The following is a 26,051-nucleotide window of genomic DNA, read 5'->3' as shown; positions in this document are numbered from 1 at the left end:
AGAGAAGCCCCCAGCTTAGCAAAATGCCTCTGGCTCTTTTTCCATTGGGAAAGGGAAGGGTCTTCCATGAAAGCAAAAGCATATAAAAATGGAAAAGCCCATCAGGAATTGCAAAAAAACTAGTTTTTACCAAACTAATTATTATCTACCCCCATATAAAATTAAAGGCAGGCAATCAGTTTTATAGAGTTTCAGAAAATAGTGACACCTCAGGTCCGAACTTGGCTTGAGACAAAATATTTCCTATTTCTTGATGCCAGGGTATTTCACTAAAGCAGGCAAGCAAAGGACTTTCCGATCTCTGTATTCATGATACCTCATTTTACACAGCAGTTCTTGGGACCAATGTGTGTTTTCTACTGCCTCTCTAGCCTAGACTGGCTGTAGAGACCTAAATAAAATGTCGTAAATTTTAACCATCTTAACCCTTCCTAAGGGTTTTTTAATACCCTTACCAGCACCTTGTGGTGCTCATTTTCTTGATTACAGACCTTTGCAGCTGACCCAGGCTGCTAAACACAGTTACACAAAAAGTCTCTTTTTATTTACTGATACGTATTTGTGTACCGCTGAACTACTTTAAGATGGTATCATTTACATTTTGCCCAACTTCACTGAAAAGTCACCCTCTGCCTTAGAGGATCTCCACACATTAACTATTTAATGGCAATAATGTTGAAGCATACAATATAGGTATACCAGTAGGAAATGCTTACTGAATGCAGTGGGTACTACTTGGTCAGACATTCAAGAACAACTATAAGAGTATTTTTGGAGAGCTAATGATACTATTGCTCTGGTAGCTGTAATCCCTGTGAGTCCATGTCATCCTGGTCTTAACAAGTTTGCTCACTTCACCTTCAGAAAGGTGCTCTCTCCAATATTAGTGCACTTAAGAATATGTTTAAATTTAGAAGCATCATGAAATTATTTATTTGGCAACAGATATGTTACCCGAGCACATACCTGCTGGCTGTATCTCAGAAAGAGATGCTACAAATAGCTGAGCATCTTTACAACAGAATAAACTGGAAACTGGCATTAGGGAAACACAGCTTTCTGCCTGGTTTATTTTTCTCTCAATGTTCTCAGCACAAAAAGCACTATGAATTGTGATCTGATCTTGTTCATTAGAAGAGAACAAATTTGTGTGAGCACAGGAAGCACATCATATCTCTGAATATAAATAGACTAAGAGGAAGTTGAGCCAGATAAGTATTTCCTCAGACTTCTCATTTATAGGAAATTAGCTGCATTAATTCATAAAGAGTGCATTTGCTGTTATTGGGAATCCTGGCAGGAGGTGGGTAGGAAGAGACCCATGGGTGGTCATCTGCTCCAGTGCTCCCCGCTATGCTCCAACCAGGATCACCCTCTGGGAAACGGCAGCTCGCTCAGAGCCCTGTCCTCCTGACGTTTAGCCTCAGATTAATTTTTAGGACTTTGTTTATGAAGTCCTTATGACTAATTTTTATCAAGTGTATTTCCTAATTATTCTTTCCATGTTTTACGGTTTTGCAGTGGAGGTTTTTAGCATGCTTGCCAACCCTTTATTTTTCTTTAGATGTGAATAACTTCCTAGGATTTCCAAAATAGAACAGCCTAAATATACCAGTGAAACAAAGTTAGCTGCTCTCAGAAACCTGAGGAAAAGAAATGGTTGAAATTTTGCATTACAAAATTCATAGTTTTCATTAACTCTAGAATAGATCTGATTTTTATGGAAGGCAAACACCGCTGGCATTTTTGTTTCCTAGTGCCAGGTATTTATTTCAAATTGTTTATCAGAACACATACACAGATGAAGACAGTCAAAATCCTTTTCTCACAAGGGAAAGAAAAGCAGACAGCAATAAAAATATTTCTTCCCATGGAAAGGTAGTCTATGATTATGAAATAGAATACAGTTCTTACACTTTTTAATTTGCATATTTTTAAACTCAGAATATTTCTTTGTACTCTGAACTCATTCTATAAGCAAGGACAAGCTTTTTAAAGTAGTCTTAAGATCTAAAAATTCATAATTAAAAATCACATTTGTAATTAATTTCAAAGTTGTTGCTTCAAAGAAAAACTAAAATGCTCCTATGACCTTCTCTTGAGAAAGTTTTCAGAGGCAGAATGGAATGAACAGTGAATTGCATATTTCTGTACCAGTGTTTCAGGTATATCCAGCACAAAATATTGCATCTTTTAAGATGGTTAAAATCATCTGGTTCTTGATGAGAGTCCAATATAAACATATACTAAAAAAATTAGAATCCATGGAGCATTCATTATACCAAACTGTAAGGTTCATTACTTTGGAAAATACTATTAGCAAACCAGCCAAATTTGACCGCTAGTAATTTATGCTATCCAGTTTGGCTTATTTCAAGCGATATCAGCAAACCATAATCCTTAGCAAACACTAATCATTATTCATCCCATTAACAAAATGAATAAAAGTAATCTAGCATTAGATAAACAGGATTCTTCTCAGCTCCCTTTTGTTTTTTCAGACTGCAGTCAGGACACAGTTCAAACCCTTCCATAGTTTTTTTGTGTAAATCTTTCTCATGCAGTCCCACATTAGACTCGTCCTCCTTAAAGCCAGCATTAGATATTTCATCTGCTTATCCACGGAAGCACTCGCAGGAACTATCAAGAGGTTGTCAAGAGGCGTAGGACATCACACTCTGTAAGGAGCAAAATATTGCTTCCCTTGCAGATGGCACCCAGTTTTATCTCAGCAAAACACCAGCTTCTAATCAATGTTGTTAAGAAATCTTAGAGACCAACAGCTGTATGACTCGGGTTTCTGTAAATCTGACACAGTTGGAGGCAAAGCTGTAGTGAGAATTAATTTTGCCTGCCATTGTCAGCCTGGCTACAAATAACAGAATACCTGGATACAAATAGCTGATATGTGATGCCTTCATAAAATCCCTACTGAAATACTGTGCTCTTAGTACTTCTACCTACATGACATTTGAAAAAATAAGGTAGGTAAAATATTCACTAGTACTTTAGATGGCTTTGGAGGAAAGCAAAATCAGTTTAACAAGACCTGAAATTAAAAAAGGCAAAAAGTCATGACTGTTTCAGTTGGACGTGCTGGGGGTGGTCAGTGTTGGTCAGGTCCTGGCTGTGGGTTACCAGTCCTCTGAAATAAGCAGCAAAGCAGTTGAGAAACATACTTTTGTTTCCTTTTTCTATTCTTTCCTGTTTAGCTAAGCAGAATTAACAAAGCAGCTGTCAGGAGATGTTTAGCAATCCCATACTCTGCCAGTCAAAACCCTCCTCTATTAGCATCAGTGCCTGGACTAAACTTTGAGAAAATTTTATTTTATTGAAATTTGGTTTGGGAAAAAATCCAAGCATGTTAAGCACCAGCCAAATAAATCAGTGTTTCAGAATATTCAGCATATGAAAATGGCTGGATTTTGTAACAGAAGCTGCTCGTCATTTTTGATATCAGACAAAATTGCTGTCTGAGCTTCAAATGTATCATTTAAAATTAAATCCATGAAGGTTGTCTCTACTCTAGCTTTTTTCCAAAAGTTTTGGAAGTCTGTGAACTTCAGATGAAAGCCTATCAAAAGGAGAAAAATAAACCCAAAGGAGAAAAATGTTTGTTCCTGAAACACAAGAACAAGCTTGCCTGAATATATGTAAGGAAAAAACTTGGCTGTTCTTGGTTGGAGGATGGTTTGTTGTGCCCCCTGCTTCCAGTAGATAATTACACATGCAAGCCCTTAATATTGATAGTATAATCATAACTCTTAGCCAGATTTAGCCAGCAATATCCTCACCAAGGCATTGGGTTTGCTGAGATATGTTCAGTTTAAGAAAGAAATGGCATTTTTCTCTAACGTAGTGACTTACTAACATAGACTTCTTCATGGTAATCATTGTGCTGCCCTTTTTAGTGGCTAATTCAAAACCTGGGCTTTCCTGATTTAAGATAAGTCTAATCTAATCCCATTCAATAGATTTTATGTACAACTTTTTCTTCAGAGGACAGGAGGGTATGAAGATTTACGGCATGACATACGGCAGCCCCTGCTGCTCTGCTTAGAGCTGACAAACTGTTTATTACCATCTCTAGGATCAGTGGGAAGGACACCTCCCTCCCCAGCTGAATTTGCCCTCCATTCCTGCCAGTACTGCTTGAATTTTGATCACCTATTTGTTCACAAAGTCAGTGTAGCTTTGCTGATCGAGACAGAGGCAGACATCCAAAAAGCAGATTTCTATTTTGAATAATCCTAGTTTATGGTTACAAAAATAACAGCAGTATGGAGTAATAGCAGTAATACTAAGTAATAGTAATATTTAGAGTAATATTGAAGATTATATTGAAAGCCAGTGATTTGCAAGACCATCTCAGTAAACCCTGTCCTGTAGTGCAGTTGCATGTTCATCCTCCCCCTTTTCTTGGGAAGAAATTCTTAATGTAAACCTGGATCTATACTAGTTTTACAAAAGAATCAAGCACAAGATCCATGTGCTTCTTGTATATTTAAAATATATGGTTGAAATATCAAAGAGCAAATTAACCATGTTGATGATTTTCTTCAGATATAATAATTTCTTCTATTGGTCAGTTCGAGTTTTGGAGAATTAAATGGTTACATGAAAAATAATTTTGCTATATTATGATTTTGAGTCAAGACCATACATAAAGAGAATTTAAACACTGATAAAATTACGTTTGTCATCGCAGTCAGTAATTGCTACTTACGTTGACCTCGAGGACTTTCCCAAACTAATTTTAATCTTAACACAACCTGACCTGCTTATTAAAACAGCGATAAAACGCAGCATTCTTCTACCTTCTTTTCATTGCCTCCATTGCTCTTTTTCCAATATCACAAGTGAAATACAGCATCTACCTTGAAAAGCCCTTTCTGAGTGGTCCCATTTCTTTTAAGCAATAACTTTGATCTTCATTACATAGTTGAGGCTGTTCAGATCTAACAGACAACATTTTTCATATTGATGGTGCAGCAAATCTGGCCTTCTCTCCGTTTTAAGTAGCATATTTGGCCTTAGCTTTTTTTAAGAGCACTGTACCAAAAGTTGATTGTAACACTAACTGGAATGGCACATGTTATAAAGTCTATATTGCTGTTTATTTTTATTGTTTATGTTCCTTTAATTTCTGTTTAACAGGAAACTCAGTATGTTGCTGTTTTGCCTCACAGCCTCTGGCCAGCCAAAGTGGTTAAACTGGCTGAAGTTCACTGATATTTGAACTGAATTTCCCTGGAATAAAATGAACGAGTGTGATTAAGGGTTGGAGCTCCTAAATTCCACAGAAGTAGGAGCAGACAGCAGATGTCACTTAGTAAAGTAGACCATCTCAGCAGATGGGCAAATATGAAATGCAGAGGCTTTTCCTGACATCATTTTGTTTTAATATGATAGAAATAAAATGCCTTGTCAGTAAAATATACCCAGACAGTTGCTTTGTAGTCATTTTGGATACATGGTTGGTAATTCAAAGTCCTGCTGCCTTTGCAATATTAATTATTCTGTGCCTCTTTACAGCAAGAATATGTGTCACACCAGCTGAACGTACCACACGCAGCTGTAGTGGCTCGGAAGTATCTGTTACTCCATTTGCAATTTAACATTAGTAAAAGATGCAGGAAAGCAACTTTGTGGATCATTTTCAGGATGCTAGTTGATGTATCAGGCAAAATTATAGAGACAGGATTTCATCCCATGTTTTGGAGTGGTATTCCCCTGCAGAGGTATGTGATGTGTGTCTCAGAGTAGAAAAGCAGTTCTGTAGAGCTGAGAGCTGCAAACACAAACTGCCTCAGGGGAGCTGGGGCTGCAAGCAGTGTGCTTAATGACATATGTTCCCATTAAAATGTGTAAGCTGTTCTCTTGTACAAGTGGTTAACACCTTTTTAATCAGGCCATTTATTTCATTACAAAAATAAGCACCCCGGGTTGGAAAATGGTAGTATTTTATGGTCAGCAGTGTATATATGCATTTATACATACGTTAAAATATGTACCTACACAATTTTTAGTGTAATTTAATGTAACTGAGACACATAAACATAACATACTACTTGTAGCACATATAATACCCAGTCATACCATGAGCAAAGCTGTGGTACTCACTCAGCAGTATCTTGATGCCATCAAAGGTGCTGCTTAATTGAGAGCTGCTTCTCTCAAATATGGAAGGTATCTGACTGCTGCTTTGAATCTCACTTTTCAACATGTTAATGAAGTAAAGATCTTTGGAGCACCTGTTAGGATTTGTCTGTTTCACTGAGCAACGAATTTCCTGACGTGGATGAATTTGCCGGTGTCTGAGGAAAAACAGTATTTTTAGTGTATTTAATTACCACTCAAGTTGTTTATCATCATGTTTTCTAGGTTGAATTTCTCAGTCCTGGTTTTGTGTTATTTTGACTGTCCCACGTATTAATTGTTAAGCTTATCTTTTGTGACAACACCCAGAAGGCACCCTTTTATAAATCAAAAGTAAATATATTACCCTACCTTGCAGGGGTGCCATAAGGCTTAATTAGTTCATTTTTGTAAAGTGTTCTGAGATTCCCAGATCAGCATCAAATGTTTGTTATTAATTATAGGGTCTAGGGAGTGTATTGGATGATTTCTTAATTTAATTCTCTTCAGGCAACCTTAAAATAAATAATTTTGCAACATCTTTTTTCTTTAAATTCCTAAATCACATTTGCTCTTGACTCAAGTAATTCTGTATATATTTTACTCTACTGTATTTTTCTTTCTGGTAATTTTTTTTTTTAATACAGTAATATGAAAAACAGTCTCTTACTGTTTTCCCTATGAATTCTGTTATGTGGATTATTCTCTAATAAAAAGGTTTTGTTTAAACATTATATGGTGGGGATTTTCTGCAGTTGGGGGCGTTAAGTAATTTGCTTGGCTTCCCCTGGGAAATTTGCAGAGATTACATGGCACTGCTGTGATTTATCATTTCTACTTTACTTCTGACTCATAAAACATGCATTATTTTGTGTTTACCTTCAGCAACAGATCACAGGAAATTTCATCATCAATCAAAGTGCTTTAAAATCGGGAAAAGTGATAATGTGACAAAGGCACAGTCAGCAACTGTGGTTATTGGAGAATCATTTATTGCTTCATTGTGTCGTAACACTTCTCATGTTATTGCTTTTCTCAGGATCGGGTTCTTGTCGATTTAGTTACTCAGATCCCAGCATCACCGTGTCCTACAGTAAGAACAGTTCTGCAGATTGGACTCAGCTGGAGAAAATTAGGTTTGTTACAGCTTTTTAATCATTTTCATGCTTTCCAGCTGAGCAGGTGGTGTTTAAACCTGGCTCTTTCAAAACTTGTTTTCTTTGTTAACTTTTCTATTTTCACTTGTTCATACACGTTAAAAGATGAAGGGTGAAGTTCCTTGCTAATTGCAGAACTGCCACTGGGTTTGGTAAATCACAATTTCATCCACTGAGTATGTGGGAGGTGAGAATGACTTCGGACTTAAAATGCAACTCCAATAACCAGTGTCTTTGGGTGCCTGAAAAACCAAAACTTTGATGACTTCTGCATTTTAGCACCACTTTTACTGTCAGCAAGAGCCATATTTTATACTGTTATGACTTTCTACATTGGTAGGATAAAATATTCAATAAAAATAGTTTATAGTTTGACATGAACAGTTCACTCTTAACACTCTCGTAGTAATAAGATTGTGGTGAATAGTGGCTTGTTTTTGAACAGACTGGTTTACATGAAAGCACAAGGGATTATCAATGAGAAAATTAAATTTTTTAATTGCACTATGCACACCTTTAAAAAGAGAGTCAATGTCAGAGATGGATTTTTCTGAGACCATAGTATTTTATTAAATAACATTAGGAAAGGCATTTTGTGCAACGGCATATATACATATTTATAGAACTGGTGAAAAAAAAATTGTCATTTATATGTAATGTCCTCATAGCATCTCAGTCTGCCTTCCTGCATTACCCTAGTGTCTCTGCTACACAGTTGATTTGCTTGATTTGCTTTTCACTCCATTGAGATAACTTGCAGAGCAAAAGGCTCCTTAATTTTTGATGAATAAGCAAAACTCTAGCTGCAAGGCTGTGGATTTCAGAATCTCATCCTCCAGCTCCTTGTGGGAGTAGGATTAGGATTTCATATTAGAAACATAAATTATGAAAAGTTTTATTAAAACAAATGGTACTAATTCTTATCTCAGAAAAATATAAAGCAAGAGTAACCTAACTGGTGTGGGGCATTGGTGTTGCCTCAGAGTAACCACATAATACCTTTTATTTTTCTCACATTGATGCAAAATTACACACCTAGTCCATAACTTCAGCTCACTTGCTCTCATAGCTCTGCAAGTCAGGAAACTCAAGAGCTGTGATGGTGCAAACACAACCCTTGAAACCCAAATTTTTTTAAGTTAATGTGCATACAGTTTGATATCTCTTGCCTCAAGTTTGATACTGGAGCCACCAGTAGGAAAGAGGTCAATAGAGCAGTGTCGTGCGAAGTGGAAAGGATGAGTTATGGAAGGATGCTCGTTTCTCCTGTGGCCCGTATGAATTACAGTGTTTATTTGAATGTGCTTCAGTGACTTTCACTGCGCTACACGCAGCTCCAGGGAATGGTGGGAGAACTGGGGAGACATGGGATGGGAGGGCAGCTGTGAAGGGAGGTGTTGTGTTGGTGTGTGCTGTGTCAGTGGGATTTCACCTCTGGACTCCCTGGAGGGAGGGAGAGGAAGTATCTCTTGGGGAAAACGGGTGCTGTGTGTGGGCTCAGGGAGAAGGGAGGATGTCTCAGAGCAGCACTGCAGTGGAGGGTGACAGACATAACATTTAGCAAGTGCAGGGTGATTTGTGGGGGCAGATTCTGGGTGTGAATATGGGACAAATGCAGTTGCTTTTCAGCATTTCGCTTTCCTTACAAAAGAGAAGTTCCGGTTTTCTTCTATAAAAGCAACCTATTGGTGCCCTCTTTCCATAAAAGCTCTGGTTTGTCTCTAATGAACTATTCACCCTTCAAAGCATCACTGCCAAGGCACAGGCAAGGTTGAGTAGTTGACATCTTGAAACCCCAATTTTATAACTCCTTGCAGCCTGAAGTTTGAACGTAGCTAATGCCCTGGCTGACTAATAAACAAAAAATAATAATTCTCAGCATTACTTCCTTACACACAGAGCTCAGTCCTTTCATGGCCCCTAGCAATGTAAAGACATTCACCCAGAGCTCAGGTTGAACCTCAGTCCTTTCACAGCTCTGAGGACAGCTCTGTTAAGCAGAGCTCAAGGCCCTGATCATTGCCTAATGCTAATACTCCTGCTCTGCCTCTCCTCCCTGCATTTTCCATTTTCAGAAGTAAGAAAGAGGACAAACGAGTTGTTTCTTCTGTATTGCTCTTGAAACAGAACATGGAAGGAACAACAACTTTGCCCTCCCATCCACAGAATCATCCTGACAGCAGAGGTGCAGGATTGGAAGGACATGTTTGTCAGAGAAAATTCCCATCTTTTCCCTCCAACCATTTTGCTCCATCCAGATCTATGAGGGACTGAAGCACTAGAAGTCAGAAGATTCTTTTGATGAAGCAAATATCACATTTTGGGAGAACTGTTTTTGTAAAGAGCTTCCTTAAGATTTCCTTTTGGCTATATCTGCAAATGAACTTGGCAATGCCCAGTCACCTCAGAGCTGTGACCAGCACTGACCATGGACATAGCCCTGCTACATCCTGCTCTTGAAACATCTGCATTGATGTTTTATTGCTTTATTCTTTGAATCAGGGCTGCGTGTTAGGGCTGGATGTGCACTGCCTGGCACAGTAGGACTGTACCTCAGGGCAGGTATTTTCTGATCTTCACAAAACAGCATACAAGGGTCATCAGCACAGCTGTGTCACACCTAGTAAATGTGTTGTTTGAGGGAAGAGTTTTCCTGGCTATGACTTAAAATTTGTCTAATTTCATATCATTGTTTTTTCAGTGCCCCTTCCAACGTTAGCACAATCATCCACATCTTGTACCTTCCTGAAGATGCTAAAGGGGAGAACGTCCATTTTCAGTGGAAACAGGATTATGTTCCCGCTGGTGATGTGTATGAAGCCTGTTGGGCATTGGACAATATCCTGATCATAAATGCTGCTCACAGAAAAGTTGTGTTAGAAGATAATCTGGATCCTGTGGATACTGGCAATTGGCTTTTCTTTCCTGGAGCCACAGTTAAGGTTAGTCTGATTTTCCATGGCTTAATGTTATTATTGGTCTTGTATGTAGAAGACGACAGTAACATCTAACCAAACTGTGAACACAAGGCTGTTCAGGCCACTCCATTTGCTTCTAGAACTGGGCTCACTTTAACTTTGTTTTTACCTTTTCGCTGTCCCATTGGGGCTTTCGAAAACAATGAGACTTTTCTGACATGACCAAGACCAAATGGCAGTTTATACTGTCATGTCAAAGATCATGTAACAGAAAATGTGAAGCAGCTTCCTTTTAGCAAAACAGTGCAATATTTTTGAAACAAATTCAAGTCTTTCTGCTGGATATTTTGAAAACTATCTGCTTGTTTAACTTGGTGTTATTCAGCTGCAACTACTCACTTAACCACAAACCATCACAAAAAATATGGTTTCCCAGTTTTTCTGTCTGTGAATATCCCATCTCCATTGCAGCATGCATTCAGCTAGTGGCTGCTCCTTGATATTCTCTTTTTTTGGCATGATCCTGTTTTGATATATGAAATCCAGCCAGACCATTATGCCTTGGGAAAAACTCTAAGGAGCCCAGCAAGATCTCTGTGCACAGAGTTCCTTCATATGCAGAGTTGTTCAATATTTTGAAATCAGCTGGATTCTTGCTTTCTGTGTTTCCAAGCAGCCAGAAGTTGATCAGCCGATGACTCTCTGGTTTCATCCTATTTTTCATTCACAAAAAAAGCAGATTTATGTCAGGGTTCATTTATGATGCTGGTAATGGTTTTGGCAATTGCACAGGAAACAGATGTTGAATACTAGGGCAGTAAGAGGTTGGTTTTGGCCTCATCCTTTTCCCACAGAGCCTGATATGAAGGGCCTCAAATTAATAGTTTTAGAAATAAATGTTCCCACTAATCTACTACTCCTAGTACTTGCATATTTTCTCTTTTGTTTACTTCAGCAAGACCATTTAAACTACATTGACAAAGTTTTTAGGTGAGATTTTAGAATCAGATAGTGTCCTGAATATTTAATGACTATTATGGGATCAGATCACACTTGTTGTTTTGTCAATCTTATCTCTGAATTTTAAAATCCAGTTCACACATGTGAAGGTGTGAAACCAAAGCAAGGATTAATGTACCATAGGCACCATTACTTCTTCTCAGATAACCAAGTCTAAATACTGCTTGCTCCTTCTGAAACACGTGCAAATAGCACCTAAACTTCAACAAATAAACCTCTTTTGTTGTTGTTGTTGATGACGATTTTTTGTTTGTGGGTTTGTTGGGGGTTTTTGTGTTTGTTTGTTTGTTTGTTTGTTTTTGTGGTGTTGGTGGTTATTTTGGAGTTTGTTTAGTTAAATTCAGCCAGTTTGTGTCAATACACAACTACGGTTACATGAAGGATAAAGGACCTAAACTGAGAGTTCACTGAGTATTTCTAGAAATCTGATTTAAACTCAAGCCTTGCATGTTCCACAATTGAGGATTAAGGAACCTGTGACTCCTCCAAGGTCATTTTCTGTTTTAAGTACAAGTGAAATGTGCAAATGCCTATTCCCAACTGACATCTGACTGTGTAGCCACTTACACCAGCTTAAGGATGTGTGGAAGACTGTGGTGTAGCCACACTGGATTAAAGCTCTATATGATACATGGCTTTTATTCTTCATGGGACCCTGCAGTGTATCAAGATTGTCACCAGAGCACTCGTTTTCTCAAATTACATTTTTAAGGTTCTGGCTCCAGTCATCCTCAGATTTTCAGGAACAATCTTGCCAAATATAGTTTGAACAGATTTTTCAATCTGAATTTCATGTTATGTCAAAAGTAAAACTATAAATTGGGTCAAGATTTAGATCAGATCAGCATAAACCCTGTCGTAGCATTCTAGGATCAAGAACAATTTTCTGACTTTTTTTTTTTTTTTTTTTTTTTTTTTTTTTTTTTTTGCTTTTCATGCTTAGAACATTATATAAAAATTTACAAAAACTTGTAATATTTTCTTAAAACACTTAGCATTTCTCTAACCTCACTTCATCAAAAACACAGTATTTTGTATAAACAGAAAGGTAAGAATCTTTATAGGTTGTCCTAGTGACATCAAAAATGGTGTAGGGGAAAGTTTTAGGAGATTTCTCTATCATAGTCAAAGGTGTTAGCTGCAGGATAATGTTTGAGAAACCCTAGCAGTGTTACAGGATTATCTTGCATCACAGATAATTCTATTCCCTTTCTCCTACAAGTCTTTTTGCTTCCCAGATGTCAAGAATTTGCTAAATAGTCCTGATGAAATATTAAGAAAAACAAAAAGGAACAAGGTGGCTTTTAAAATTGTTTGTTATACTTGTACATGCTCTTATTGGATGATTACTAAGTTGCAAAGAAAGTTGGGGGTTTTTTTTCTGTCAAAAGCTTACTTCGGTAGCACTTGAACTCTACTAAAATAAGCAGCAAAAATTACAAATCCAGGAGTTCTGCTGGTAAAACTGCTCAGATTAGCAAATTTAAAAGGCAACTGAAATGAAGGAAAGTCCTACCATAAAAACTGCTGTCTGAGTCCTGAGTTAGGTTCTATGGTCAACTCAGTTACTGGAATAGACAGTGCAAGTATTAAATGGTAATTATGCAGCAATGTGTTCACTCCAGTTTGGGGGTTTGGATATGTGTTCTCAAGAAACCCTGTAGGAACTTACCTGAGGCCAGCTTGGGAAGCAGTTTCTCCTCCTCTCCCAGTCTGCTTGAGCTTGGACCAGGAATTTCCTTACGTCTCTTGCTGCGCTCAGGAGCGGCTGCTACTCCTTTCAAAGCACATGGCTGGTTGCAGACGCAGCTGGACCTGGCTATTGAAATAGGATGCAAGCTGAGAGATAAGCCACTGAATTTGTGTGTTTTGGTTCCAAAGAAGGCAGCAAAAGGCAAGAGAGATGCTGTTAGCAAGGCCAATCAACCCTTAGGAGATTAATTGGATCCACTGGAACGTATTTATCTGTGTTGGACTGTGTTGGAAGGGTGTTGAACAGGATAAATTCCTGACCTCGTTTCAATATTTCCAGTGACAGCTCTGAGCATGAGCATGGGCACACAACTGAGCATGGTTAGAATGTTGCACTGGTGGTTGAGATTGCTGAAATGCATGAAACAGTGGTGTGCTGTGAGAGCTGTTAAAGGTCTGGGAACCTCAAAACTTCATATCTGATCCGGGGGAAAGATAAGATCTTCTTCCTTCAGTAATGCTTCTTGGATTTCTACTCCTGTAGAATAGAAAAGTGATCTCTTCCTTCAGTGGATGCTTCATATTTCTTATATATCTGACCAGTAATTGCTGTGCTTTGAGGTAGAACATTTGAGGTACAAGGGTTTTTTGTTTTCTCTGATTGCCCTGGGCCAAAACTGGATGTGCAAGCTCAAAAACTGAGGTTGAGAAGGGAGACAACCTCACAGTCTTATGTCTCTGCAGTGCTTTGATTACACAATAACAACACTGAGACCAAACCACCTGTCTCTGAAATTTTTCCACTTCTGGGAAAAAGCAGTACGGATCATGGCAGACACCAGAGCATCCATGTGTTTGACCATGATGTGTTCACCCAGCGACACTTTTCATTTTTGAGAAGAGCCAAGTTACAGAATTGCTGTCTCTCAGTAGTTGCAGCCTCACTTCACTTGGTGGCTGAAAGTTGCCATCCAGCTGGGTTGGTTCTGTCTGCAGGGTTTGGGGACTACAACTGCAGTTGTTGGTGCTGTGTCTGCACAGCCTGGCGTAGCATGGGAGGGGGCAAGAGCAAGTTGGGTTTAAGATCAGGGAATGGCATCTGATGCACATTATTTACAACTGTGAACATGACCGAAAAATCCTGAAACTGTTCAAATCCCGATATCCTGATTCACTAACCCTTGAGAGTAACTGGTCACCACCATTCAGCTCATTTTAATTTCCCAGATATGTGTGCCAATGTAGCAGAAGAGAAAGTTGCATAAGAGAGTGGGAGAACTGAGCACTCACACTCAGAAAAATAAGCTGAATATGTGTCTGTAAAACACTGTGACCTTTTACCACGCCCTGAGCAGAGCAGGGCTGTGCACATCCTAGATCTGCAAGTCCTTCCTGATTCTATGTTGTTTTGTGTGTTACTGAGCAGAGAAGACATACACACAGGCCTGGGAGCTTGGCAAAAAGAAAGGCTGATTAAGCTTTTTGACCCTCCCTAGTTCTAGAGTAGATTTCCAAATATCTGAATACTCTGTTAATTAATAGGAACGGCTTTGGATAGTCTTTTTCCAAAACAAACATCCTGATATTCCATATGTATCTCTTTTGGGCTTGTTTGTGCTGAAATGAACAAGTTTTTTTTTTTTTCTTTTAAATTCTTGTTTAAAAAAGTCTTCAAGTTCTATTTTCTGAATCAGATCAAATATGTTTGGAGGAGGAGAGGAAATGAGGTAATGCTCTACGTGTGCCACTGTGAAAATGGTAGATTGAAATTGCTATGACCTTATATTGGTCAAAATTACAAAGATATCAGTGCTTCCTACAAATTTTTTTTTGTTTTTTGAAAAAGATATAACAAGACAGTATTTGGTCTGTGGGCCAAACCCAGCCTTCTAGCCAGCTGCTTTGCGTCACAGGAGCTCTTATCCACCACATCTTCCTGGGAAGCGACAAGCAGGCTTCCTGCTGCACCTCATCTGAAAGCCATTCCTGCTTCTCTGTGGGTGGAAGGAGTGTGAGAGAGGAGGAGAGGTGAAGAAAGCAGTGCAGGGTGCACAGAACCTGTCAGCTGGCTCCCTTTAGGGAGAGTGTGGCCACTCTGAGCTGTGCCCATGAGGAGGCATTTATATATCCATATCTAGCCCATACATGGAGGTGGTCTTGCTTTTTGTTTTTGTTTTTGTTTTTGTTTTTTCCTAATAATTACACTTTTAATTAAATTAATAATACTTAGATACAATGCCTAGGGGTTCGTTAGAACTGACAGGTGGTTGACTGTAGTGCTGTGAGTCGCTTGGGCAGCTGAGAGTTGATGTCAGGCAGCAACACTGAACCTGCACCTTCCTCCATGCCAACCTTCCTGCGGCTTGGAAGTGTTGGGAGCAGTGGCAGGGAGCCAGCACTAGCTCTGAACTGGCGTCAAAGCACCAGGAGTCTTTCCTGCCTCCTAGAAGGAAAGAATTTGGTCTTTGCAGGTCACTGTGAGATGCACATTAACAAAAACAACATGAATTGACCCATTAGATGCCAAGGAGTAGAAACGACTTTGCTTGATTCTTTCTCACTCTAATTTCACAGTGGTGTACATACACAGCATTACTTTCAGAAGTATTCACATGATGCTTGTGGCAGAGTGCTACAAACATCAATAGTTGCCAATAACACAGAGGAATAGCTCAGTTCATGCCAGTTAAATGACTCATTAAGGAAGTCGGTCATCGCCAGAATGACCAATGTTGTACAAACATCATGAAATGTCCCAGAAAATTAAGAACTCCATACAAATCATACAAATCCCTCATAAACAAGCAAAGTGTTTTGAGCATCAGCTTTTGAATAACAGTCTATAATTGGAAATTACAAGTGAAAACACAGTTTTTGAATGTTTATTGCTACGTCACAGGACAAGTTTCATCCCATTGTTCTGGAAAAGGAAAGTGTGCTATAATGCCCTGTGCAGCTGGCCTGCCTGTGCAGCCAGAGTTTTAGTTCTGTACATTAAATGATGTAAAAAGGTAGCACGTGGGAAAGATTAAATCTATGTTTATCTCCTGGGAAGATATACTAATCACATTGTGTTTTTCCTTTGATTAAAGAAGGGATGTAAGGCCAGGAGCATTTATAGCCAACTCCACAGAATTTAAAATTTGAAATCGTCCTTAAATTCTGTCATTGTATCTTTGCTGGCTGAGACACTGCATACAGAGTATGATTTTTATCAAGACTTAATCTATCCTTGTACCTCCTATCATGTCAAAATTTAAAAATTTTTAAAACCTGCATGACTCATTCTCAGAAAGACAAAATATCTAATTTATAGCTCTGTTGACAATGCTGCTTCTATTAATTTTCTTCATCTTTTTTCTCTTTCCTCTGCTTCTCATATCTCATCTGTTTGCATTGCCTGGATTTTAATTAAAAAACCTCTCCTCTCTAAGGAGCAATCTGAAGTGGCAAAAATAATCACTTAAAATATTACAGTCATTAAAAAATTGGCTGCGGTCAAAGCCATGCATTTTCAATTTGCCGACAAACGATATTTTCGTTTCTTTTTAAAGTGCATTTTGTATTTGAATAGCACACGCCAGCCAGCCTGGCTACCAGAGATGCTCCTCCAGCTGGGTGGGCTTCGTGACAACTCCTTAATGGGGGAAATTGATGGCCCTCTGCTCGTGTAGAGGTGAAGGCATACTGGGCAGATTTCTTTCCATCTGCCGTCAGCCCTTTGCAAGCTGGCACTGCCCAAATGCCCAACACATTCATTCCAATGCGAGAAATGTCGCCAAAAATTAAATTGTGAGGCTACAGCTGTCTGAAAGAATCATCGGGGCCATTAGGCCCAGGGGAGATAATACGAAGAGGAGCATCAGTGTTTGTCACTGATAAAAACCTAATTAAATGATGGTAAAGATGACTGTGGATACTTTAAAGGCATAGAGGTGAACAACATTTTTGTGGAAGTGCAGAAATGAACCTCAGGAAGATGATATGCAACACCTCAGCCAAAAATCTGTTACACTGAGGAATTTCACACTAGTGTTTCCTGTTGATGCTTCGCTGAATGGCACAGTTGTATCATTTAGTTGCCCTCTGTTCCACTCTCCAAGTAAAGAAATCCCATATTGTAAAGCCAAGAGGTATTTATTGATTCACAAGTTTGACTTGAACAACTGGGACAGAAGCTGGCTTGGATGAACTTCGATGCTTCTGTTTACATTCCCAATATTTGTCTTTTGAGTTTCTAAAAATCTTCAGGGCTGTGTCCTTAGCTGCAACTGTGACATAGGCTGATCTGGCTGATGCTTGTGCTACTTCACATTTCAGGGTTAACTGGAGATCTCCAGAGGTCCCTCATAGACAAGAGGTCACACTGAGGGTACCAGATGTCTCCTTATGTGATGCTCTCATGAAAGGGCATATCTTTAAAAATATGGGGATTGTTCAGACATGCTGCGTGATGTAGGGTCCTAGATCTTACCTGGGGCTCTTAAGCCATTTAGATGCTACAGAAAGTTGTTCAGTATTTACTTATGAAAATTTAAAGAGGTCCAGTTGGAAAATGCCTGCTTCACCAAGTCTAAGTGTCCTGCTTTTGGCTGACCTATAGTTTTGAGCAGTCCTAGTTTAAACCCTTCTGCATCTCAGATGATCAAGAGGCTTTCCTAAAAGCATCTACCAAAAAAAAAAAAAAAAAAAAAAAAAAAAAAAAAAAAAAAAAAAAAAAAAAAAAAAAAAAAAAAAAAAAAAAGGATGAAAGCTGCGGGTAGAAGATGTAAAACATAAGGAATATAGGGCAGGATATAGAGTGTGACAGACTCTGGAAGAAAGCTTGATTTTGAAACCATGCACTGCTCACTCTCCCATATTCTATATCTTCAAATTTTTAGCTAATGTCCTTATAATATACAATAGAAAGCTCACCTGAATTAATAAGACTTGCTGGGTCTCATAGACAATTTGGCTAAGAAATGTACTTATAAACTAGAAATATTTCTAGATATCAGCAATTTTAGCAGGAAAATGTATTTTTATAGTAGTGGTACCGTTGTGGCATCAAAGAGCCTTGAGCAAGGAATGTACCATTGTTGCCTTTGAGGTGCAAAGCAAAAAGATAGCCTGTATCCCAGGAAATTGCCATGAATTTATAAAACAGGAGATAAGCTGGGGATGGGGAGATGTAGGAGTAACAGGAAATATTGCAAGAGGGAAGAGTGCTGATCCTGGTCAGCTGTGCATTCTTTGGTGTGACAAATGATAAGGCTTGTTAAAGAGAGCACTAAGGAAGTGTCTCAAAGACATCATGTGGGGATTTTGACAAGCCTGGTGGGCAAAACTGGGAAAGTGCATGCAAGCCTGGTTGTCTCACCAGCAGACATAGTGACAAGCATTGGCAGTCAAGGAGAAGTGAGCTGTGAGGTGGTGCATATGGGAGATGGTGGAGGCAGGTATGGATAAACCATGCAGGGCCTTGAAAGTGGGGATAAAGCAGCGATGCCATAACTATCCAGTAGGCAAACTTCAGAAACACAACAAATTCAGAGTGAAGATTAGATTGAAAGCAAATCCAAGAATGTTGAGATATGGGAATACATCCAGCCAATTTTCATTTTGCCCTATTCTTGCAGAGCAATAGCTTAACAATTACAGCTAGTGAATATTAGTATTGATAGTGCCAGATTAAATTAATCTATTTGTTGGGATTTGTTTCTTTTTTTTCTCTTGGGATCACCACAGTCCCTGAACAGGACTTGGCTTCTTTCCATTTGGCAATGGGCAAGGGTTGTTTATTTAGGAATACAACAGTTTACTTATGGCAGCCTGATAGTCCCATTCCAGTTGCAAACAATGGGAAACAGCTACTTTTGTGAAGTGGCTTCATGCAAGTGCCTACAAGTGTCTTATGTTCTATTAGTAGGTGATTTAGGAGAAAACTTTGTTAAATGAAGTTTATCAGATTTGTCAAAGAATTTATATTCTAAATTAATTTTTCCTTGCAAACTAGTTACCTTTTCAGTGTTTTAATTTGCACAACACACTAAATGTTCCACATGCTTTTAATCCTTTTTTAAATAAATAGAATGCTGGACCTACAGCTGGACCTATTAATTCTGGACCTACAGCTGATGTTTCCATGGTAACAAGGAGAAATATCCTACAAGTTGCCATAATCTGGCCTTTTTAGTTACATAATTTGCACAGCAATTTAATTTGTTCTTATCTTATAAATCATTTAAATGTAAATAAAATATGAAATGGAGAACCAATTTAATCTGGCATTCATAAAAGAGAACTCTGCATCTACATAGTCTGCAGTATCTCCAGTTTAGGGACCACTTAATCCAGTTCATTTCAAAACACATTACATGTCCATTCCACATTGTTGTCACTTTAAAATGATAAAATAAATACTTTTAAAATTCAGTTCCTAAATACTGGAAATATGCAGATCACTGCTGCAAGGGTGAGGGAAATATGGCAGGTGGGAGAGAAGAAGATCATGAGCAGAGGAGCCTCGGCCCTTGCTGGGACAGCATGGCTCATGGAGCTTATTCATATCTGCTTCTCCCATGGGAATGTGTCCAGGATCCCAAATGGCAGCACTGGAGCAAAATCATACAAGAAAATTATGGCCCACCCTCAAAACTTATTTAAAACCTGTCCTTTGAATATTTTTCTTACTTTCATTAAGGATCATTAACTTCAAAGGTCATGAGCTTCTGTTACTGGTTTCATGGGTATTTAGAATGACAGAGGGAGTTAAACCCCACTCTGAACTTTTCTTCTGTGTAGCTGTTTCATATGAGAGTCAAAGCTAACATGAGCAGATTGTGATTTGAGCCATACATTAACACATAAACTATGCATATTCATAGGTACTATGTAGCTATGTATAAAACCATAAACATAGCTTTATAAAACTAATTAAATAAATTATGATTTTGAGCTTTCATAAAGGGTTGATCACACATCACTGTATAAATAATTACTTACTCACCCCTTTGCCAAACTGCCCATTTATTTATCTTGACAACCTAAATGAAAACATCATCAGATGTACTTCAGTAAGTATTCTGCTAGACAGTAGAAGGACATACAAATATTAAATGATAATGGGTTTGTATCTGATTTGTGTTTATATTAATAGATGGCTTTTTTTACTAATTACATATCCACTATCAAATACATACTTACATATAACTTAGCAACTGAGAAATACGACTTCTAAAGGATTTTCCAAAGCTTGATGCAATTGTAATAACTAGCTCAGTAGTCTATTTGTCTGTTTGTTTCCTGAGATGAAGAGTTCTGTATAAATTTGAATGAAGTTTTAGCCTGGATATTAATTTTTAGTGCATTCATTTGACAGCCTGCAAATAATAGGACTTTTGTGACAGATTGATTGACAGATAAAGCATACCTCATATCTGTTCAGAAAATGAGGAAAATTCTGACAAGCAAGAAGGACAATAAACAAATTATCCTTAAAATTTTGATGTTAGCAATACCTGTGAGCGTGAAGGGTAAAATCAGTAAACAAAAGAAATTTCTCAGTCAATTATAAATAACTGCATAATACAACTGCTGATTTTTCAAAGAGAAGATATAAAACTGTGTCATTAATTTCTGCTAGTTATAATATACTTGATATGTAAATTATTCTGCCTTTTCAGTGGCATATGTGATGTACTGTGTATGTGCTGCATTAGCAGAGCAAGGAGACTTGTGACAAAATCTATTTAATTTCTGTGATAAATTATCAACACTTCAGGATCTTTCTATTGCTTTGGCCTTTCTTCAGAAGAAAAATTTTAACAGTAATTTGTTTATTTTAGCAGTTGAAACAGTCTTTACATTTTTACAGTGCGTTATATCTTTAGGTGATATTTAGTTCTGCATTACTAAACCTAGAGCTGCTTTCATTCAGGTATAGACCAGCAAATCAGACTTCAAGTACTCAGATTTTTTTTTTTTTTTAAATGTGTAGGCACCTCTAGAAATGTAGTCACAAAATACATTCCTCAGTATAAATTAATTGCTAAGTTATTGGCATCCATACTTCAAAATCAATAAAAGAATTTCAGTTATGTCTCTTTCTTGCATTGATAAATGAAGGGTTATAGAATATGACAAAATATGTTAGTTTGTACTTTGCTTATAAAATCCTATAGATAATGGTGTACTGGGCAGTTTTCATTTCTTGCCCCGCCTTTCTCTTTGTTAAAAATCTAATTATTCCCTTATGTGACGCTGCCATGACCTTTTTAAGTGCAGAAGAGGTGACTGTCATATTTTCCCTTGGCACATTACCAAGGGGTAGAGAGACAAGAGGGCACTGCACAGACGATACTGAAAAGGTCAATGCAATTTGGCATTATTGTATCTCTTTTTCAGATGTTGAAATATGGTAAGAATGCAGAATTATTCTAATTAGTATTTTCTTATATCAGCTTCCATTTTTAAGAAGTGAGGTGGTCAGTTTGCATTAAGGCCAGGGGGATCTTCTTTAGAAGCTTCTAATACCTGTTTCAGCCCCACAGATTTGGCAGATTGTTATGATTTTATCAGTCACAAAAGAAGACAAAATTAGGATGGAGGAAAGAAGAAAATCTGTACTGTAACTCTCATGTGTTTCTTACAGGCAGCTCCTCCCAGGCCAATACTCCTGGAGAGTCCTCACAGTCAGGGCATCTTGGGGGAGACACTGCTTCATTTTATGCTGCTGAAGTAGCATGTGCAAAAATTGGAAAAGCAGACACATTGGGTTTGGGAGCAGTTTTGGTACCTCTGGGATTGCTGTATCACATGATCTAGTTGCCTATTGTTATCTTATTTGAATTAAATATGACAAATACAGCCTTTTTACTTGCACACTTCAGGCCCAAAGTTTATTGTATGGCAGTGCATAGCAATTTTTAATGCAAATGCCTCTTCGGCAAAAATTAAGGCAGGGGATCTGACATGTCTCACAGCACAAAAATCTTATGCCTACAAAAACCCCATAGCAATATTTGTTATATTACTGAAGCTATTTGTACATACAGTTGTTCATGGGCCAGACATAATGGCAAAGCTTTAAAACATAAGTAAACGCCCAGAGGTATGGTGTGTGACTTTTCAGTGGAAGCACAGTATTACTGTGATCTGTAGCAGGTTTGCCCATTTTTTATTTGGTTTCAGGCATCAGTACCTAGAGCTCACTCTGAACAGGTCACCTTACAGGCCCAATGTAACATCACCTTCCATGTGCTCCTTCTGCCCACAGCATAGCTGCCAGTCAGATGGGAACTCCATCTACTTCCACGGGACAGAAGGCAGCGAGTTCAATTTTGCCACAACCCGGGACGTGGACCTCTCCATGGAGGATGCCCAAGAGCAGTGGACAGAAGAGTTTGAGAGCCAGCCTAAAGGGTGAGTGTTCCCCACCTGTGCAGAGCCCTACACAGATGTGCAGCATCACTCCAGGGATGAGGAAACTGTATGAACAGAGAATAGGGTAAATAGCAATACTGGGAATTTTAGGAAGGAATGAGTCCAGAAAGCCCAGAAGGAACAGTTTGTCCCCAGATCATCCTGTCACTGAAATGTTTAATGAAAAAAGTCATGCTTGTGAATTATGCAGCCATTCTGAAGAAGCACATGTTGTTGATCTGTTTTTTTTCATTCACACCTGACTGTTGTTAACAAAGTCATATCCATGTGAAATCAAATGCCTTGAGAACTTCATGCCCTCTGTATCACTGCTGTGAGCCTCGCTTTGCCATGAGAGAGCTCCTGCTTGTGCAGAAACCTGCAGGTTCTGGAGGAGGAGGTGAAGGCAGGAAAGATGAAGCAGCAGTCTGTTCCCATCTAGCAGCACCAAGAGCACGGCCATGCCTGCTCTGCAAGAGCTGAGGATTTGGCTGATAATTTACTATTTTTCCTTGGAATATATACATTGTGATTCAAAGGGCCCCTGTAAATTATATCCAGGGACTGCTGCAAGGGCACGGAAAGTAACAAAGCTATCTAGAACAACAAAATTGCTACTCTTACCAAAACATTAGTGAGCTTTTAAAAAATGTGCGTCCTGATAAAGAAGTATCATTTTACATAACTCAGTGTATAAACTCTGACAAAAAGAAAATAAGCAACATTGAGGTGTTGAATCTTTTCTATTAAAAAAAAAAAATCATTAGTTGCTTTAACCCCAGGGCAATGAGAAACATACACTGTTAATTTATGGGTCTCCACTGAATGTTGATTTTAACCTACAAAGTACTTCAGATCATTAGCAGCTGATTCAAATGCTGCCTGTGCTGTGCTGAAGGTAAAGAGCATCTTTTAAGAAATACGTGCTAATGTGTCCTGTGGACACGTGGTGTATTTGGGGCTTACAGAAAAAATATTCACTGTGAACTCTGTCCCAGTCCGAATAATCAGCCCATGGCAACAGGAGCTGCTTCAGACAAAGGGAAGAAAACGAGCACGTGTGTGTTGTGTGTTATGTGACCATGTGTGATACCTTTGAGATGTGTTCTCAGTCTCTTTTCCATCTTGAAAAAAACAGGGTGGGAGTGTTGCCCGTGGACATCTGCCCTGTCCATAGATCTTGTCTCTGCTGGACCAGGTGTTTAGTTAAGCTAAGCTGGGCCACTTGCAGCCCTGGTTAGCAAATACACAATTTCTTCTGAATTAGGAATATTACACTTTTCCTATCATACAATGATTAGATCCAATTGCAGGTGCCACTGCTCCCTAGCCAGGAGTGAGGCAGGGCACAGCCAGCAGATGCATCTGACTCTCTTATCCTGCGTCCCAGCAACCAGGTCCTGATCTACCCACAAGCCTGCCAGCCCGAAGCCTCAAAACTTTTTCCTTTTTTTCTTTTCAAATTTTATTCTGTATTAAAAACTTCCTTCTTTCAATTCTTCTATAAGAACAGAGATTTAAATTGCATGCAGACATGGATAAACACAGAACTCGGGTGATGCTATGGACTACATCCCCATCTTATAAAATTGTCACCTCCACTGTCCCTCTTTTCAACATTTCTCTGGGGTTTGGTTTGGGACCTGTATATAAAAGCAAATATGTAAATCCCTTCTTAGAGAATTTCAGCCTTCTCAAAGAAATATTTTTCCCTTCTTAGAGAAATATTTTTGGATGTTATTTGAACTATATTCAAACAATCAGCACTGTATATCTGAGACAGAGCTTGCAGGAAATTCTCAGGCTCTGCTTTGTCATGTCAGCTGGAGCCTGTCAGCTCTCAAAGGAAAGGCAAAAGCATCCCTCATAAGGGAGAGCAAAAGGAAGCTCAGATATAAGGGTCACCACCACTTCACTCTGCACCAAATACTCTTGGAGGTGAGGGCAGAGGAGCTTATCACTGTTTTCAATAAGCAGTGATTGGTATTTTTGGCACGTACCACCTAAAGCAGGAGGCTACATGGAGAGGGGTTGCTGTTGTAAGTACTACACGTATTTCCACTGCCATTCTGCTTCTCTTTAATTGCATAAATTAGAGCCTCATCCTAAAAGTGGACACATCTCCCCATCAGGCAGCCTTTGTCTCCAGCAGGTGTATTGCTGCTTTGGACCTCCACATCCCGTTGGTCTAGTTTAGCTGCATATATTTTTCTATCACCTATCTCTATTCTATAGAGAAAAAATTCAAGAGTCATGGGATGGGTAAATTAATACAAATGTAAATGTTAAATCATGCCATGACCCAGGATCCTTCTCTCTTTGTCCTTACTGACAGTGTGTTGATATATTTCTATTAAAATGTAAGCTTTTTTTAAAGAGGTAGAGTTCTCTAGTTTTCATTTCTGATGCTGCCTAAAAGGAGAGGATCCCTGGAAACATCCATGATCTGCATCATTCATGACCCCAAGTTGTTTTGTGGGTCACTACAGAGAGTGTTTTAATTGAGCTAAATAGAGCAGACAAAAGATCAATGGAGCATTGTGAGATTTTGTTGTGTAAGTTAAAGTAGGCACAACTGCTTAGTTCTGTACTTGCCTTCAACCCAGGAGACCCATTTTAAAAATTGTGTTTCGATTAAATTGCACACTACCTTTAAAAAAACTGCACCTCAGAATTAGGGTTAGATTAAACTGTGCTTCCATTAAAATATTTATACTTATATCATAAAGCTTTTCAGTGATGTTAAGCTCCCTAATTCCTGTGTAGATGACTGACAGTTTTAAAGCAGGATTTCCAAACAGACATGTCACTGGTCTGTCACAGCTTAGGTCAGTAGGGAAACTGGCAGCTTTAAAGAAATGCATTTTGAAGTAGTTGGAATGTTTAAACTAATAAATAGACTGTTCAGTTCTTAGAATGGCAGTTTTTGAAACTGTCATATGGTACATAACTGCTACAGATCGTTTCTGCTGGAAGGAGACAGGAAAAGGCTCTGACTTCCCATAAAGGCTTCTGAACTTCCTTGTTTTCTTATTTCTCCTGAATCATCCCAAATAGTTGAATGACTGGATTATCAGGATTTAGTAATTCTAAATAATTTGTTTTACTTAAATACTTTATGATGAATTAATTAAGTTTGACATGAATAATAATAATTTAGCAGACCAAAATAATGCACAAGTTTTCAACAGTTTCTAGTATTTCAAAATATTTTAACCGAGTTTTGAAGTAACCAATGCTTTCATGATGAAAATGTATTTTCAACGTGAAATATTTAATTGGAAAATTCTGCAACAGCTCTTTTCATTATCACTGAATAAAAATAAGATAAAATGTTGCACAGAAAAACTGAGAAAGATCATATCATCACATATTAGAAACACAGCAGTCTTTTTTCATACTCTGTTCATGTGTTAGTTAAAAACTGTTACCCTAAGTGCTCAAAAAGATGAAAAGAGAGCATTTTCAGCTATTGTCTGCGTATTTAATATCTGTATAGCAGATATGGTGGAAAAGTGCCTTTTCCAGTTTCACTGATCTATAAACCTTACATTGTGCAAAAAGGAGCAGAATGCAATTACATTTTAAGCATTTTAATGCTGGAAAAAATAATGAAGGTGATAGATCGACACAACACTACCTATTTGCTAATAGCATTCATAAAAGCCTCATTTTTCAGTAATTCATGCTTTTCTGCTAATTTCTTTAAGATAATTACGTT

The 26,051-nt window shown here is 38.3% G+C and overlaps 1 protein-coding gene across 3 annotated transcripts in view; it reads left to right on the top strand.

The window, feature by feature from the left end:
* The window catches only part of RELN (reelin), a 281,279-nt gene that overhangs the window by 146,702 nt on the left and 108,526 nt on the right, over nucleotides 1-26,051 (top strand). For all 3 annotated transcript variants that reach the window (XM_027888170.1, XM_027888169.1, XM_027888168.1), the window contains exons 9-11: nucleotides 7,178-7,274; nucleotides 9,997-10,237; nucleotides 22,185-22,330. In XM_027888170.1, coding sequence (XP_027743971.1) covers nucleotides 7,178-7,274; nucleotides 9,997-10,237; nucleotides 22,185-22,330 — 484 coding nt within the window. The remainder of the gene's footprint in view (nucleotides 1-7,177; nucleotides 7,275-9,996; nucleotides 10,238-22,184; nucleotides 22,331-26,051) is intronic.

This window comes from Empidonax traillii, unplaced genomic scaffold (assembly GCF_003031625.1).
Source record: "Empidonax traillii isolate 1590-97213 ecotype Southwest subspecies unplaced genomic scaffold, ASM303162v1 scaffold234:size820800, whole genome shotgun sequence".
NCBI lineage: Eukaryota > Metazoa > Chordata > Aves > Passeriformes > Tyrannidae > Empidonax > Empidonax traillii.
Note: the sequence above shows the minus strand (reverse complement) of the source record. Positions and strands in the feature narration are given on the sequence as shown.